Source organism: Pholis gunnellus (genome assembly GCF_910591455.1).
Source record: "Pholis gunnellus genome assembly, chromosome: 12".
NCBI lineage: Eukaryota > Metazoa > Chordata > Actinopteri > Perciformes > Pholidae > Pholis > Pholis gunnellus.
The window spans coordinates 24,724,686-24,742,697 of NC_136539.1; the positions used below are offsets into that span (position 1 = coordinate 24,724,686).

The 18,012-nt window shown below is 47.4% G+C and overlaps 1 protein-coding gene across 1 annotated transcript; it reads left to right on the forward strand.

The window, feature by feature from the left end:
* Positions 1-3,136: 3,136 nt before the first annotated feature.
* LOC306704116 (bone morphogenetic protein receptor type-2-like) lies at positions 3,137-17,991 on the forward strand (the record flags this gene model as incomplete). Its single annotated transcript, XM_079170328.1, has 18 exons — positions 3,137-3,221; positions 6,175-6,363; positions 6,446-6,655; positions 6,816-6,923; positions 7,008-7,099; positions 8,339-8,566; positions 10,271-10,385; positions 12,580-12,740; positions 12,820-12,967; positions 13,163-13,299; positions 14,556-14,692; positions 14,786-14,963; positions 15,051-15,123; positions 15,232-15,311; positions 15,388-15,507; positions 15,588-15,767; positions 16,267-17,518; positions 17,696-17,991. 18 exons carry the CDS (start codon positions 3,137-3,139, stop codon positions 17,989-17,991), a joined length of 3,789 nt encoding a protein of 1,262 aa, XP_079026454.1.
* Between the last annotated feature and the right edge of the window lie 21 nt (positions 17,992-18,012).

Sequence of the window (18,012 nt, forward strand, 5' to 3'; positions counted from 1 at the left end):
TTCCAGCGAGAAAGTTTAGCGAAGAGAGTGTCGTAGAATGCATGTTTCAGAAACGAATATAATGAATGTTACACATGTTATATACCCAGTTAAAGAAGAGAGTCTAGGCAACAATATTTGTTATTGTTACACACTCCAAACACAATTCTACTCAACTAATATAATCAGCTAGAAGATATACCGCAATATCACATATTTTTCGCCATGACTCGGCGAGCTACGCACTCCAGACAAAGCTACGAACACAAAGCTAAAGGCTAACATGGACAAACAATACATCAAAGCACGAGAATCCGACACAGATTCCAGAGATATCTTCAGAATTTCTCTCCGTGAAACCGTTAGAGCTGTGAGCCAACAAACGCCAGAACAACAAACCGATCGCCAGAAAGTTTGGCGCGCTTCTCCTCAACAGCGTTTCCAACACCTGCGCAAAAAATACATCAAATCGTGCGGCCTGATCGAGAATCGTGTGCAATTACTTGTATAAGAGATTCGCCCAGCGGTTTTCCCAAAAATCCCCAAAAACGGAGCAGAATGTCTCCATTCACTTGATGGGGTTTCGGCGTGAAGAGAGCTAAAAAAACACTTAACTTTGGGCCCACATTGACTAGCCGTACTTTAACATAGAAACATGATTCAAAGTTTAAAACGTAGAGAAAACGCAGCATTTTATTGAGCCAAATGGACATTTTGATAGCTAGCACAGTTTTTATTCAGTCACAGATTAAGTTTCAGGAACATTTTGGGTCCGTTTCAGATTTTATAATGGGTGTGTATTGCACGGCTCGTTAAGAGCTAGAGTGATGACATCACGGTCAGAGTGGAGCGGAGCAGGAAAATATTCTGTGATTTTTTCAAACAAATTGCTCCAGCTCCCACAATGTTTACTCTTTATACACCATTTTTGGCCCAAAAGCATAGAAATGTTGTGCTGGTCGCAGTCATGTGTCTGTGGAATCCAACAGAGTTACACATGTGGCTCAAAGAGCCGCAGAGCGACATGAACTCAACCAGCTGCTCCATCAGACTCCATGTTAAACCTCACCACTCATCTCAGAGAAAGCAGACGGTACTAGTTTTGTATATTGCTCTGGAGCTCACATTTATAACACCACAAACATAAAAAACACATCAGCGCGTTCGGCAGAGTCTTATCTTTCTCACGGTATCCATATTTTGGCACTCAGACTCCTGCTTTTTGTTAAAAGGAGGCAGGAGCTTTGTTCAAAATCACTGTTTACTGAAACGTTTCTTCATCAGTCTGCTTCTCCAACCAGGTGCGTCCTCACCATGGCAACTGTCTGTCTGTCTGTCTGTCTGTCTGCCTGTCTGCCTGCCTGCCTGTCTTTCTCTGTACCTGTCTGCCTGCCTGTCTGCCTGTCTGCCTGCCTGTCTGCCTGCCTGTCTGTCTGTCTGTCTGTCTGCCTGTCTTTCTCTGTACCTGTCTGCCTGTCTATCTATCTGGAAGTGGAGTATAGTTGCTTTCAAAATAAAAGAGCAGAATTTGAGTCAGTAGAGAATATATATTTTGGACTGTAAAGGCACCATGCACATATATACATATATATATATGTATATATGTATATATGTTATTAACAATATATACATATATATATTAATAATATATACAGCATATATGATCAATTGAATTAATGACCCTTTGTATATGTACCACGTGCTGTTTGAAGCAGCAGCTCGTCCCTACAAACCGGAAACACGCCGACGTTGCTGGGGCTTTTATTGTGACAGGGTCCACCGGAAGCTTAGTGTGTGGTGTCGTCAGGACTGTGACGCGTCTTTGAGGCTGCAGACAAACCCAGCCTCATTCTGGCTTGAGGAGCCTCTGGTTCTGGTCCACAGACCTGATCCACAGACCTGCTGCTGGATCCGGACTGATCTTAGAGAGGAGAGTCCGAGCCGAGCCGAGCCAGACCCGAACAGACCCCTAACACAGACAGAGACCAGACAGGCTGCTTCATCTCCTCCTGCAGAGCCGACCGGAGTCTTCCTCCCGGTAAGAACCACACACACACACACACAACACAAACACACGCACACTCACACAGTTAACGTGTGATGGACCGGTGAGTGAGAGTGTGTGTGTGTGTGTGCACGCGCCACTCCCTTCCGTCCTCAGCTGTCAGAACGCCGTCGTTAAATTTACCTGCAGACGAAGATCACAGGTGATCAATAATCTGATATCAGTGACTCTACGAGACACACACACACACACTCATACACACACGTATAGACGCACACACGCGTATAGACACGCACACACACACACACACACTCACACACACGTATAGACGCACACACACACACACACACACACACGTATAGACGCACACACACACAGAAACACACACACATACAGACACACACACAAACACACACGTATAGACGCACACACACACACAGAAACACACACACATACACACACGCACACACAGGTGTGTATTACAGGTGTGTTAGGGAGAGACAGATGGATCATGAAGGTCAAGCTGAAATATTAAAATCACAGCTGATTAAAGGTCACGTGATTATTGATGTGAATATATTAGTTTTTAAATATTATTATTATAATATGTATTGTATAATATTGTGAGGTCACTATTGAGTCCTTTTAGTCCAATAGAGGGATAATAATATTATAATTATAATATATTATACTAAAGTCTATTTTATTTATTTAGTAGACCATAATAAGAATATTAGACCGTATGTTTCATATAAAACAAGCTCACTATGAAGTTTTAATATTAAATGTGGGAATTCTATAAAATGTACCCTTGGCTAAGCCCCGCCTCTCTAGACTGACCAATCACAGCGTTGCGTTGTCATGTTGAACGTTGTGTAACAGTGAGACTAGCTAGCAGAGCACGTTAGCATTAGCATATCTATGCTATGCTATGCTAGCTACTGAAGGTCTACTGGAGAGACCCATCTACGTCCATGAGGATGTCTGGAGGTCTCTGCTAGACCTGGTTCCAGATAAGAGGTCCAGAATCATGGATGGACTTTAACTTTGTTTATAAAACTATTTTGTTTGTTTGTTATTTTCTCTGTTTTCTTTCAGGATAATCTGGCCCAGGATCAGTAATGTTTGTGTGACGTCTACGGGGACTCGAACATGCGAGGTGGATCCAACATGGCCGCCGTGGGTGGAGCTTCATTAACAGTGTATCTGTGTGTCCTGCTGCTGCCTGCTGTCACTGGTCAGTACAGATAACATAATATCTTCATACCTTTTATTACAATATACAGACTAATTTAGCCTAGCTTAGCACTAACAGGAAGCAGAGGGAAACTGTTAGCCTAGCTTAGCACTAACAGGAAGCAGAGGGAAACTGTTAACCTAGCTTGGCACTAACAGGAAGCAATAGCTTGGTCTGGATAAACTGCTAGAAGAACTTCAGCTCCCATCATGCACTGGTGTGAGCTCACAGAACCATTAGTTCGTCGGGTGTGTTACAGGAACACAGCTCACATTCCTGTTTATTCAACTAATTCCTTCTGCAATTAACTAATGATGCACACACACACACACAGACACACACACACACAGAGACGCACACAGACAGACAGACAGACACACACACACACACAGACAGAGACACACACACACACAGAGACGCACACAGACAGACAGACAGACACACACACACACAGACAGAGACACACACACACACAGAGACGCACACACAGACAGAGACACGCACACACACACATACATACATATATAGACACTGTCGTCAGCCAGTCTGTCAGGTTTTGTATTTTTCTTGTGATGTATTTGATAAGACACACACACACACACACACACATTCCACATTCCACCTTCCTGTCTTTGTATGTGTGTGTGTGTGTGTGTGTCTCTGTCTGTGTATGTGTGTGTGTGTGTGTGTGTGTGTGTGTTACAGTAGACTAAACAGTGACAGGGAGGGTCAGTCAGATTACTGAGACTGAAGGATTTTAGAATTTACAGAACAAACATGTGATGCGGAGATGAATGAACAGTTTGTCCTGATGGTGCCGTTTTAATTGTGCGACAGTTTCTGTAGTTAGTGGCACAGCGAGCTCATTATAAAGTCCTCTACATAGAACTCTACGGATAGTGAGAAGGAGTGATTTCAGACAGTGTGAAAAAAATGACCCAAAAAGATGGCGACGGTCATAAACAAAGATGGCGACGGCCATAAACAAAGATGGCGACGGCCATAAACAAAGATGGCGACGGTCATAAACAAAGATGGCGACGGTCATAAACAAAGATGGCGACGGCCATAAACAAAGATGGCGACGGCCATAAACAAAGATGGCGACGGTCATAAACAAAGGTGGCGACGGTCATAAACAAAGATGGCGACGGTCATAAACAAAGATGGCGACGGTCAAAAACAAAGATGGCGACGGTCATAAACAAAGATGGCGACGGCCATAAACAAAGATGGCGACGGTCATAAACAAAGGTGGCGACGGTCATAAACAAAGATGGCGACGGTCATAAACAAAGATGGCGACGGTCAAAAACAAAGATGGCGACGGTCATAAACAAAGATGGCGACGGTCAAAAACAAAGATGGCGACGGTCAAAAACAAAGATGGCGACGGTCATAAACAAAGATGGCGACGGTCATAAACAAAGATGGCGACGGTCATAAACAAAGATGGCGACGGTCATAAACAAAGATGGCGACGGTCATAAACAAAGATGGCGACGGTCATAAACAAAGATGGCAACGGTCATAAACAAAGATGGCGACGGTCAAAAACAAAGATGGCGACGGTCATAAACAAAGATGGCGACGGTCATAAAAAATATTTTATATCACAGCTTATAAAGTTTTATATATAGTTATATTATATATACAAAAACTACAGTTTGTTGTATTTATGAAATTATAGAATAAGAATAAAGACAATTCTTGACATTTTATTGCTATTTTACCTGTTATAACAATATCAAACTCTGATGAAGAGGAGAACTGCAGCAGTTGAGAAATCGCTCTTCATCGTTCATCTCCAGCGTGATACTTTTCAGCTCATGCTGTGTTTGTTCTGGAAGCATCTTTCAACTTTACATTTCTTGTTGTTTGCCAATTTCTCACCACATATCAAGCATACAGGTGAGCCAACATCGTTGGCAGTGAAAGCTAATTAATACTTCCAGGCAGAATTAAACTCTATTTTCCTCCGTGACTTGTCTTTTTTTGGATTTATCCATTGATAAAAATGCAAATCATGATGAGCCACCTGCAGAGAAAGGTGCTCGACAGCGACGTAATAGGATGTGACGCACATTTTAGTTGACAAAATATGAAAACATTTTTTATTTTCAGTGACAGAGTATCACCTCAAACTCCAATATAAGAGGTGTTCCCTTTGAATGACTGTCCACTGTGGAAAGAATTCAATAAACGGAGGACGTCCTGTCATTGATGCTTCTGTTGTTGTGAAGTCCACACATAAACTGTAAAGGAACAAAAGCAGTAATTGCTCTCCAGTAGGACGGAGACTTCAGCCTCCAGCAGAGCTACGAGTGAGAGACGAGTGTTGACCACAGTTATGATCATCTAGTCAACCTTTGTGTGTACGAGTTCATATTAAAGTAAATATGAGGTGAGAGATAAAGAGATAAAGACCTGCAGCGCTGTAGCTACGTCTGAAAAATAAAACGTTCCACTAAATGTGTGTCTGAGTTCATAGAGGAAGATTTCAGAGAAGATCTTAAGTATCAAACACAACCTTTCATTATTAAAGACTACTTCATTATTCTGTCGTATTATTTTAACTAAGCAACCAATCTACTTCCTGTTGACACGGCGCCATCACGCCCAGTGTACGTGAAGAGTGTTTTCAGGCGTTTTATTCTGGACGGAGATGGTTTCCGTATTAAATGGTGTTCGTGTGGCTGTGGCCTCAGGGAGCCTCTAAACCACTTCCTGTACAGAGCGGAGCTCCTCTGGTTCAGCGCTGCTGGTTTGTTGTTGACAGTGAATGAACTGGACAGACGATCGTTCTGTTGAGGGAACGTTCTCACTGAGATGTTGGGACATCGGACTAATGGAGCTCTTCAGCCTGAGGCAGGACGTCCTGTCGTCCTTCAGACAGAGAGGCTGCTGGGAGTTTTTACTAGTCAGATTATTATTATTAACCCTTTGTGTTCAGGTCTACAGTCAGAGGACAGACAGTGTGCCTTCACTGACCAGCTCCAGGGGGCGGAGCCTCACAGCGAACCGGCCAACGAGCTGCGAGGAGTGGTGCGAGACAACGGCACGGTCCGCTGCATCCGCGGCTCCCGCTGCTATGGATTGTGGGAAAAGAGACCAGATGGGGAAATACACCTGGTCAAGCAAGGTGAGACTCACACACTCACTCACACTCACACACACCTACACACACTGTCACACACACACTGAACAGGTTGCCTGTCCTCCAGGTTGCTGGACTCACACTGGCAACGAGCAGGAGTGTCACAGCGACCGCTGCCTCGTGACTACGACACCGTCTCAGATCCAGAACGGCAGCTACAGGTTCTGCTGCTGCAGCCGAGACCTCTGCAACGCCAACTTCACCGAGGCCCCGCCCACCGCCGACACCCCCGCCCTGCGGCCGATGAAGTCGGACGGGCAGGACGACAGACAGACAGGTGAGCGGTCACTGAACTGACCAATCACGCGCCTCGTATCGGTCGGGCAGAAGATTCCATTGGTGGTCTGATGCTAACGTTAGCTCAGCTTGTTTCTCCGATAACGTTTCTGTCTTGAGTTGTGATGTCATAGTGATGTTAGTAATGATGTCATCATCAGAACACCAGCCGCTGCGGCGGGAGGAGACGGCGCTCATCGCACTGGTAACCGTCGCCATAGCAGCCGTCATCATTGTGGCGTTGTTCCTGGGATACCGCATGATGAAAGGTGCTCACCCACACACACCCACACACACCCACACACACAATGGATTAATAAATACTAACCGTGTGTATTTGTTTGTGTATTCAGGGAAGCAGAAACACGGTCTGTCGGCTCTGGATGTGATGGAGGCAGCAAACACAGATGCTGCTGTCGACCTGGACCATCTGAAGCTACTGGAGGTACGCACACACACACACACACACACACACACACACACACACACACACACACACACACACACACACACACACACACACACACACACACACACACACACACACACACACACACACACACACACACACACACACACACACCCACCTTTTAAGTTGATATGTTGAACTTTATAAACATCAACACAATGACTCATCAGGAGTCTTTGTGTTTGTGTCACATGATGAATGTCGATCCAATATTCTCTCTTTTAGCTCCATTTTTGGTCCCCACCCCCTAAAACATGCTCCACTGTGTTCACCAGCTAGTCTCTGAGTCTGTCTGCTGTTTGATGCTGAGGTAGTGAACAGAGTACCTGAGCAGGTAGTGAACAGAGTACCTGAGCAGGTAGTGAACAGAGTACCTGAACAGGTAGAGAACAGAGTACCTGAACAGGTAGTGAACAGAGTACCTGAACAGGTAGAGAACAGAGTACCTGAGCAGGTAGTGAACAGAGTACCTGAACAGGTAGAGAACAGAGTACCTGAACAGGTAGAGAACAGAGTACCTGAACAGGTAGTGAACAGAGTACCTGAGCAGGTAGTGAACAGAGTACCTGAACAGGTAGAGAACAGAGTACCTGAACAGGTAGAGAACAGAGTACCTGAACAGGTAGAGAACAGAGTACCTGAACAGGTAGTGAACAGAGTACCTGAGCAGGTAGTGAACAGAGTACCTGAACAGGTAGAGAACAGAGTACCTGAACAGGTAGAGAACAGAGTACCTGAACAGGTAGTGAACAGAGTACCTGAACAGGTAGAGAACAGAGTACCTGAACAGGTAGTGAACAGAGTACCTGAGCAGGTAGTGAACAGAGTACCTGAACAGGTAGAGAACAGAGTACCTGAACAGGTAGAGAACAGAGTACCTGAACAGGTAGTGAACAGAGTACCTGAGCAGGTAGTGAACAGAGTACCTGAACAGGTAGAGAACAGAGTACCTGAACAGGTAGAGAACAGAGTACCTGAACAGGTAGTGAACAGAGTACCTGAACAGGTAGTGAACAGAGTACCTGAACAGGTAGTGAACAGAGTACCTGAACAGGTAGTGAACAGAGTACCTGAACAGGTAGAGAACAGAGTACCTGAACAGGTAGTGAACAGAGTACCTGAACAGGTAGAGAACAGAGTACCTGAACAGGTAGAGAACAGAGTACCTGAACAGGTAGTGAACAGAGTACCTGACCTTCTCCTTCCTCCTGACAGCTGATTGGTCGAGGTCGTTACGGCTCTGTGTTTCGTGGCTGTCTTAACGAGCGCTGCGTGGCCGTTAAACTCTTCAGTTCGGCCAACCGGCTGAACTTCTCCAACGAGCGCTCCGTCTACCGTCTGCTGCTGCAACACGACAACATCGCTCGCTTCCTCACCGCCGACGAGAGGACGGCCGCCGACGGACGACCAGAGTTCCTGATCCTCATGGAGTTCTACCCACATGTAAGAGTACTCTGGTAGAAGTATTCTTGAAGTACCAAAAGTACAAGTACCCACTGTGCAGTATTATATGATGTTATAATCATTGATGCATTCATGTGTTCATCATGTTAGTGTTGCAGCTCATTTATAGTGATCAGGAGGCTGTAATGCTCTCTGCAGCCTTTAGGGGGCAAACAGCCGTCTGTCTGACTCCTGTAATCCTGTTATTGTGCTGGAAGACGGCGCCTTCAGTCCTACTTCCTGTCTGGAACACACACCCTCACATACACACACACATAGATAGACACACACACACACACAAACATCAAATCTTCATTATCACTATCTCTCATTCACAAACTTACACATAAACAATTTTAGCTTCCTGTTTATAACCACACACTGTTTATTTACACACAAACACACACACACACACACACACACACACACACACACACACACACACACACACACACACACACACACACACACACACACACACACACACACACACACACACACACACACACACACACACGGTTGGTTCATTGCATTCGTCTGCAGCAGTAATTACCAGCTTGACCGTCTGTCTCACTTATTATTATATGTATATACATAAATATATATATATGTATGTATATATATATTTAGACACAGACACATATTTCAGCTGTTTAAAGTGTTCACACCTGTAATGCCGTGTTCACACCAAACGTGATGAACGCAGCGCTAATCGCGTTAATCTCGTCATTCGTGCCGCCGGTCTCTCCGGGACTATTTGTGTTCATCGCGTGCATCGCGCTGGACGCGCCAGAGAGGGGGCGTGGCTTATCGGCCTGAAAGCCGTTCAACTGTCCGCCATCAAATGTGGAAAAAATCACCTCTATTTCTGCTCAGTACGTGTTGTGGAAGTCCAGATATCACGGGGAACTAAACGCCGTCATGTCTGGTTCATAACATAGTCTGGAGGAGCTCCGTGGATTTCATCGAGCTCACTGTGTCTAGCGAGCCACACGTCTGTTTACTAAAGCTGTATGAACACACAATAAACTGACTTGGCTGTGATTTAACGGCAATAAACCGACAAAAAGGGACTCCGAAATAACTACGTAATGATGCTGATTTGTATTTGTTTTCTCAATGAAGCTCGGATCGATCGGTGCTAGGCTATGCTAACATTGTAGCAGCTCCATCAACACTCAACATAACGTCATCTAGACGTAAATACGGCAGCGTCTATTCATTGTTTGCACCATATGGTTTACACACACACACACACATGTACACACATAGTTCTGTCTCTACTGATATGAGGGGTCGTAGAGCTCTGGGTGAACACAGACGGCTACAGCGTTTATTTCCTGATTCAACAACAGCAGGACGTCAGTGATGACAGAAACATCTCAACGCTGATAGACTATTGCGCCACAGCGTCACGCCATTTTTTCACCGAAGTTTAAAAATGTCAACTCACGCGTTTCGCGCGAATTTGTGTCACTCCAGTCTCATCGTGTCTCTGCATAGACTTTGTATGTAATCTACTTGCGCGAATAATTCGGCCGTGTTTGGTGTGAACACGGCATAACAGACAAACAAGTGTGTTCTCTTCATCTATAGTTACAGATTTTTACATACAAACTCTGTCTGTCTGTCTGTCTGTCTGTCTGTCTGTCTGTCTGTCTGTCTGTCTGTCTGTCTGTCTGTCTGTCTGTCTGTCTGTCTCAGGGCTGTCTGTCTCGCTACCTGTCTGTCCACACAGTGGACTGGTCTACCTGCTGCAGGATGACTCATGGCGTGACGAGAGGACTTGCCTTCCTGCACACTGAACTCTACAGAGGAGGTATTATAATAATCAGTATTATCACTATTATTATTATTATTATTATCAGAATTCATATATTCTCCTGTGTTCAGGTATTAAATGAACAAACTTAGTTAATTAGTTGTAGTGTTTCATGGTGAACATCACTGCTCCCCCTGCTGGTGACTGGAGGAACTGTTTCTGTTTCTTCTTTCTCCTCCACATTAAAAGTTCAGTATTATTTGTCCTCTCAGACCAGTATAAAGACTGGTCTCTCCTCTGTCCCCCCTCAGACCAGTATAAAGACTGGTCTCTCCTCTGTCCCCTCTCAGACCAGAATAAAGACTGGTCTCTCCTCTGTCCCCTCTCAGACCAGTATAAAGACTGGTCTCTCCTCTGTCCCCTCTCAGACCAGAATAAAGACTGGTCTCTCCTCTGTCCCCTCTCAGACCAGTATAAAGACTGGTCTCTCCTCTGTCCCCTCTCAGACCAGAATAAAGACTGGTCTCTCCTCTGTCCCCTCTCAGACCAGAATAAAGACTGGTCTCTCCTCTGTCCCCTCTCAGACCAGAATAAAGACTGGTCTCTCCTCTGTCCCCTCTCAGACCAGTATAAAGACTGGTCTCTCCTCTGTCCCCTCTCAGACCAGAATAAAGACTGGTCTCTCCTCTGTCCCCTCTCAGACCAGTATAAAGACTGGTCTCTCCTCTGTCCCCTCTCAGACCAGAATAAAGACTGGTCTCTCTGTCTCAGACCAGTATAAAGACTGGTCTCTCTGTCTCAGACCAGTATAAAGACTGGTCTCTCCTCTGTCCCCTCTCAGACCAGAATAAAGACTGGTCTCTCCTCTGTCCCCTCTCAGACCAGAATAAAGACTGGTCTCTCTGTCTCAGACCAGTATAAAGACTGGTCTCTCCTCTGTCCCCTCTCAGACCAGTATAAAGACTGGTCTCTCCTCTGTCCCCCCTCAGACCAGAATAAAGACTGGTCTCTCCTCTGTCCCCTCTCAGACCAGAATAAAGACTGGTCTCTCCTCTGTCCCCTCTCAGACCAGAATAAAGACTGGTCTCTCCTCTGTCCCCCCTCAGACCAGTATAAAGACTGGTCTCGCTGTCTCAGACCAGTATAAAGACTGGTCTCTCCTCTGTCCCCTCTCAGACCAGAATAAAGACTGGTCTCTTCTCTGTCCCCTCTCAGACCAGTATAAAGACTGGTCTCTCCTCTGTCCCCCCTCAGACCAGAATAAAGACTGGTCTCTCCTCTGTCCCCCCTCAGACCAGAATAAAGACTGGTCTCTCCTCTGTCCCCCCTCAGACCAGTATAAAGACTGGTCTCTCCTCTGTCCCCCCTCAGACCAGAATAAAGACTGGTCTCTCCTCTGTCCCCCCTCAGACCAGAATAAAGACTGGTCTCTCCTCTGTCCCCTCTCAGACCAGTATAAAGACTGGTCTCTCTGTCTCAGACCAGAATAAAGACTGGTCTCTCCTCTGTCCCCTCTCAGACCAGTATAAAGACTGGTCTCGCTGTCTCAGACCAGAATAAAGACTGGTCTCTCCTCTGTCCCCCCTCAGACCAGAATAAAGACTGGTCTCTCCTCTGTCCCCCCTCAGACCAGAATAAAGACTGGTCTCTCCTCTGTCCCCCCTCAGACCAGAATAAAGACTGGTCTCTCCTCTGTCCCCTCTCAGACCAGTATAAAGACTGGTCTCTCTGTCTCAGACCAGAATAAAGACTGGTCTCTCCTCTGTCCCCTCTCAGACCAGTATAAAGACTGGTCTCTCCTCTGTCCCCCCTCAGACCAGTATAAAGACTGGTCTCTCTGTCTCAGACCAGTATAAAGACTGGTCTCTCCTCTGTCCCCTCTCAGACCAGTATAAAGACTGGTCTCTCCTCTGTCCCCTCTCAGACCAGTATAAAGACTGGTCTCTCCTCTGTCCCCTCTCAGACCAGTATAAAGACTGGTCTCGCTGTCTCAGACCAGTATAAAGACTGGTCTCTCCTCTGTCCCCTCTCAGACCAGTATAAAGACTGGTCTCTCCTCTGTCCCCTCTCAGACCAGTATAAAGACTGGTCTCTCCTCTGTCCCCTCTCAGACCAGTATAAAGACTGGTCTCTCTGTCTCAGACCAGTATAAAGACTGGTCTCTCCTCTGTCCCCTCTCAGACCAGTATAAAGACTGGTCTCTCTGTCTCAGACCAGAATAAAGACTGGTCTCTCCTCTGTCCCCCCCCAGACCAGTATAAACCAGCGGTGGCCCACAGAGACGTGACCAGTAGGAATGTCCTGGTCCGGTCCGATCTGTCCTGCGTCCTCGCTGACTTCGGTCTGTCCATGAATCTGACAGGAAGTCGCCCCTGTCGCCCTGGAGACGACGACACTGTGGCGATATCTGAGGTGAGGTCATGTGACAGGTGTCAGGTGATGTCCACAGGTGTGAGCAGAGACGTGAGGGCTCACCTGTGTGTGTCTACAGGTGGGGACGGTGCGCTACATGGCTCCGGAGGTTCTGGGCGGAGCTCTGAACCTCCGGGACTGTGAGTCGGCGCTGAAGCAGGTGGATGTTTACGCTCTGGGGCTGCTCTACTGGGAGAGCTTCAGGAGGTGCTCCCACCTGTTCACAGGTGAGTCACACAACACAGTACCATGTATTAAAGTCAAATACCACAAGTACTTTGTCCTCAGCTGTTCTCACCTGTTCTGTCCTCACATGTAAATACATAGAATCACACGTGGATCATGAGTCAAAGTACAGACGTATTGATGAAACTGAGTACTAGTATCAGTACTACATAATAATGTACCTGATGTGTGTACAGGTGAAGCAGTACCTGAGTACCAGCTGGCGTTCCAGGCCGAGCTCGGGAACCATCCCAGTTTTGAAGAGATGCAGATTCTCGTCGTCAGAGAGAAGTTCAGACCCAGATTCCCTGAAGCCTGGAAGGAAAACAGCCTGGTTAGTGTTCCTGTCCTCACCTGTCTTCACCTGTCTTCACCTGTCCTCACCTGTCTTCACCTGTCTTCACCTGTCCTCACCTGTCCTCACCTGTCTTCACCTGTCTTCACCTGTCCTCACCTGTCTTCACCTGTCTTCACCTGTCCTCACCTGTCTTCACCTGTCTTCACCTGTCCTCACCTGTCTTCACCTGTCTTCACCTGTCCTCACCTGTCCTCACCTGTCCTCACCTGTCTTCACCTGTCCTCACCTCTCTTCACCTGTCTTCACCTGTCCTCACCTGTCCTCACCTGTCCTCACCTGTCTTCACCTGTCCTCACCTGTCTTCACCTGTCCTCACCTGTCCTCACCTGTCCTTACCTGTCTTCACCTGTCCTCGACTGTCTTCACCTGTCTTCACCTGTCCTCACCTGTCCTCACCTGTCCTCACCTGTCTTCACCTGTCCTCGACTGTCTTCACCTGTCTTCACCTGTCTTCACCTGTCCTCACCTGTCTTCACCTGTCTTCACCTGTCCTCACCTGTCCTCACCTGTCCTCACCTGTCTTCACCTGTCCTCACCTCTCTTCACCTGTCTTCACCTGTCCTCACCTGTCCTCACCTGTCCTCACCTGTCTTCACCTGTCCTCACCTGTCTTCACCTGTCCTCACCTGTCCTCACCTGTCCTTACCTGTCTTCACCTGTCCTCGACTGTCTTCACCTGTCTTCACCTGTCCTCACCTGTCCTCACCTGTCCTCACCTGTCTTCACCTGTCCTCGACTGTCTTCACCTGTCTTCACCTGTCTTCACCTGTCTTCACCTGTCCTCACCTGTCCTCACCTGTCCTCACCTGTCTTCACCTGTCCTCGACTGTCTTCACCTGTCTTCACCTGTCCTTACCTGTCTTCACCTGTCCTCAACTGTCCTCACCTGTCCTTACCTGTCTTCACCTGTCCTCGACTGTCCTCACCTGTCCTCACCTGTCCTTACCTGTCTTCACCTGTCCTCGACTGTCCTCACCTGTCCTCACCTGTCCTTACCTGTCTTCACCTGTCCTCGACTGTCCTCACCTGTCCTTACCTGTCCTCACCTGTCCTCACCTGTCCTCACCTGTCCTTACCTCAGACAGACTCTCACCTTGTTCACCTAATGAGTAGCTTCTTTCTGTAGACCTTTTCTTTGTGTGAAGCTGCAGTACATGGAATACTACTGGGTCGTAGTAATGTCAGTAGTACTGTGTCAGTAGTACTGTGTCCCTGGCTTTGTGTATTTGTAGGCGTTGCGTTCCCTGAAGGAGACGATGGAGGACTGTTGGGATCAAGACGCTGAAGCTCGACTCACCGCTCAGTGTGCTGAGGAGAGACTGAGTGACCTCACACTGCTGAGTACACACAACGCAGTACACAACCACAGGTACACACACACACACACACACACACACACCAGTACACAACCACAGGTACACACACACAGAGTTAAAAACTACTTTACTGGTTTCTCTCTCAGGAATCTGTCTCAGGGCCGATGGCCTCCTCCGGTTGGCTCCGCCTCCTCCTACATAGAGGATCTCCAGGTGAGCGTGGTCAAGAATCTCCAGGGAGACGTCGTCAAGACGACCACGAGTGCAGCAGAAGGTTCTGAAAAGAACAGAAACTTTATAAACTATGAGAGACAGCAGACACAGGTAACAAAGCATCATATTTATTATATTTCATTCTATTTCATCATTTTTATTATATTTATTATTCGTCTCTCTCTCCGTCTGTCTCAGGCTCGCTCGTCCACTTCAGACATCAATGTGTTGACCAGCACCGCCTCCACCCTCTGCACCATTATAGAGTCCGGTGTGTCTCTCTCTCTCACACACACACACACACACACACACACACACACACACACACACACACACACATTGGAGTGTCCTCAGTAACTGTGTCCCTGATGTCCTCCAGGTGTCCCCGTGTCCAGTGGTCCAGTCTGTTTGCAGCTGACAGAAGAAGACCTGGAGGCCATCAAACTGGATCCCAACGAGGTCTTTGTTATTGATTACTGTAGTTTCTCCTTCTGAGCCAACACATCGATAACGTGTCCACTTTCTGTCTCCACAGGTTGAGAAGAACTTGAGAGAAAGTTCTGATGAAAACCTGATGGAACATTCACAGAAACAGTTTGGTTCAACGGAGCATGGACCTACCGGCCTGCTGTACCACCAGATTCTCCAGACCGAGGTCCAGTAGTCCTCCTACCTCACTGAACGCTGTTATTTAACGTTCGTAGTAACCGACCTCTGGTCCTGTCGTTCTTCTAGGTGAACCACTCTGTGCTGGTTCTTCAGGGTGATCGGGGGGTTCTTGGTCGGGTTGATGCCCCTCCTCCCTCTAAACAGCAGAACCTGCCCCAGAGACCCACCAACCTCCATCTTCTCCACAAAACCAAGGACACCTCCTCCCGACTTAAGCTAGGAAAGCTCAAGTCAAACCACAGACAGGTACAGTAGGAAGTGACCATATTAGGACTGAGGAGTGACGTAGAGACCTGTCAATCACTGTGTAGCCCCGCCCCTAAAGCATCCCCTGCTTTATGGTCTGTGTGACTCTAAATGGACCATCATTTACTAAATGAACATCATGCTGTATTGAAGAAGACTTGAAACTAGAGATTGAGACCATAAACTCATGTTTACAATGTTTACTGAGGTAATAAATCAAGAGAGAAGTAGAGTCATTTTCTCATAGACTTCTATACAACCAGAGGAGTCGCCCCCTGGTGGACACTAGAGAGAATGCAGCTTTGACACGTGAAGCTTTGACTTTAGAGAACCAGAGGTTGTCTCCTGATCGCAACAGGAAAGTAAACAGTATTGTAGAGAAGTGAGCCAAAGATCTGACACTAGAACTCCTTTCTGGTTTGGTATCACAACTTCATTCAAAGGAATCTCACACCGTATGTTCAGTTGCGTCACTGATCCAGAATGTTCTGTGTTTCAGGTGGAAACAGGTGTCGCTAAGATGAACACGGTAACGGTCGCCACGGCTGTAGAGCCCCATCAGGTAACCACAGTGACCAACAACATCGCCACGAGAGGCAGCGTCGAAACCGGTGGTCGAGTCGTCTCCAGATCGATGGTCGCCAACGGCTACAGCGCCGGCGTCCCCACCCTGGTGATGAACGGTGCGACAGGAGGAGGTCAAACCAATCCGGCGGGGCCGCAGCTGGAGGAGGAGGACAAGATGGAGGCGGCGGTGATCGGAGGAGAGGACAACTGTATGAACCTGCTCAACTGCAGTCCGGATGAACACGAACCGCTGCTGAAGAGACAACAGCTGCCAGCTGAGAGCGAGCCCCTTCCTCATCTGCATCATCATCGTCATCAGTCACAGACTGGCAACACCGTGTCGGGACAAGGCTCGAACTCCAACAACAACAACAACAGAGCGGCGTTGGGGTCAAATGTGAAGATCCAGGGTTTGAAAGTTGAACCCGAAAGAATGATCGGTTCAGAGGTCCATCAGGGTCGGAGCATCGACAATCCTGAACCTGAGCCACATCCACCAAGTCAGCAGAGGAGTGAGTCTCCTGTTACTGGTCCAGCTGGACCCGCTACATCGGAACATGACCCAAAACCACAGGATAGAGGTCATGGTTCAGATACATTCCCATGTGTCCAGAGAGCCCGTTTTGCAGAACCAGTACTGACCCCTGAATCACCCAGAAGCCCAAAGGCTCATCATCCTGTCCACTCTACTGCCACTGCACTGGTACCGGACCGTAGAAATACAGATTCTGGCTCAGATCCGATCCTGGCAAAAGCTCCAGTGCCAATCCCAGAGGCCCCAGGATCCCCAGCTTCACAAGCACAAGCCCCGGACACCTCAACCTCACGTTCAACAGCCCTGCTTTTAAATGCCCTAACCCTTAATCCAGAAGTTCAAGTCCTAAAACCTCCAGTCTCAGATCCAGAAGCTCCATTCCGAGAAGCTCCAATCGTGAATCCAAAAGCTTCAGTTTTAGAGTTTCAAGTCTCAGCAAATCCAGCTCCAGAACCTCCAGCTTTGGAATCTCAACATTTAGGAACCACAGCTCTTGCAGAACCTTCAGCTCCAGAACCTGCAGCTCTACAAAGTCCCGCCTTAGATCCAGAAACTCCAGGTCTGCTGCAGACCCAGATGGGAAAGGCCAAAGCCAAGAGGCGTCAGCGTCCTTGTTCCCTGGACCTGTCCTCCTCCTGCATTTCCTCAGGTGAGTCAAGATTAAGTGTTGAAGAATTGATTGGCGCCAAAGTAGTACATGCACAGAATCAGGGGATAGAGGTTCAAACTCCCAAAGTACCACTCAATAAATGTTGTGTATCTGTAATTTTAACTCTAATAATGTTTCTTCCTCTCTCTTCCTCTTCATAAGATTTTTCCCTGACAGATAACGACAGTCTGAGCGCTTCAGGAGAGAAAATAAAACGTCGTGTCAAGACTCCGTACACCCTTAAGAAATGGCGTCCGGCCTCATGGGTCGTCTCCATGGATACAGCTCTCGACCCGGACTTCGACTTCAACCCCAGTGGCAGTAGCAGCCAGACCCATTCATCTTCTGGTCTTCATGGAGCAGGGAGCATCTTCAAAAGCAATCAGTCCAAATCCAGCATGGCTGTGTTTCTGGTCGGAGGCAGAGCCACTGCGACCACGACCTCCGAGCCCGATGGAGTGACCTGCTTCTAAAACTGTCCTTTGATTAAGAAG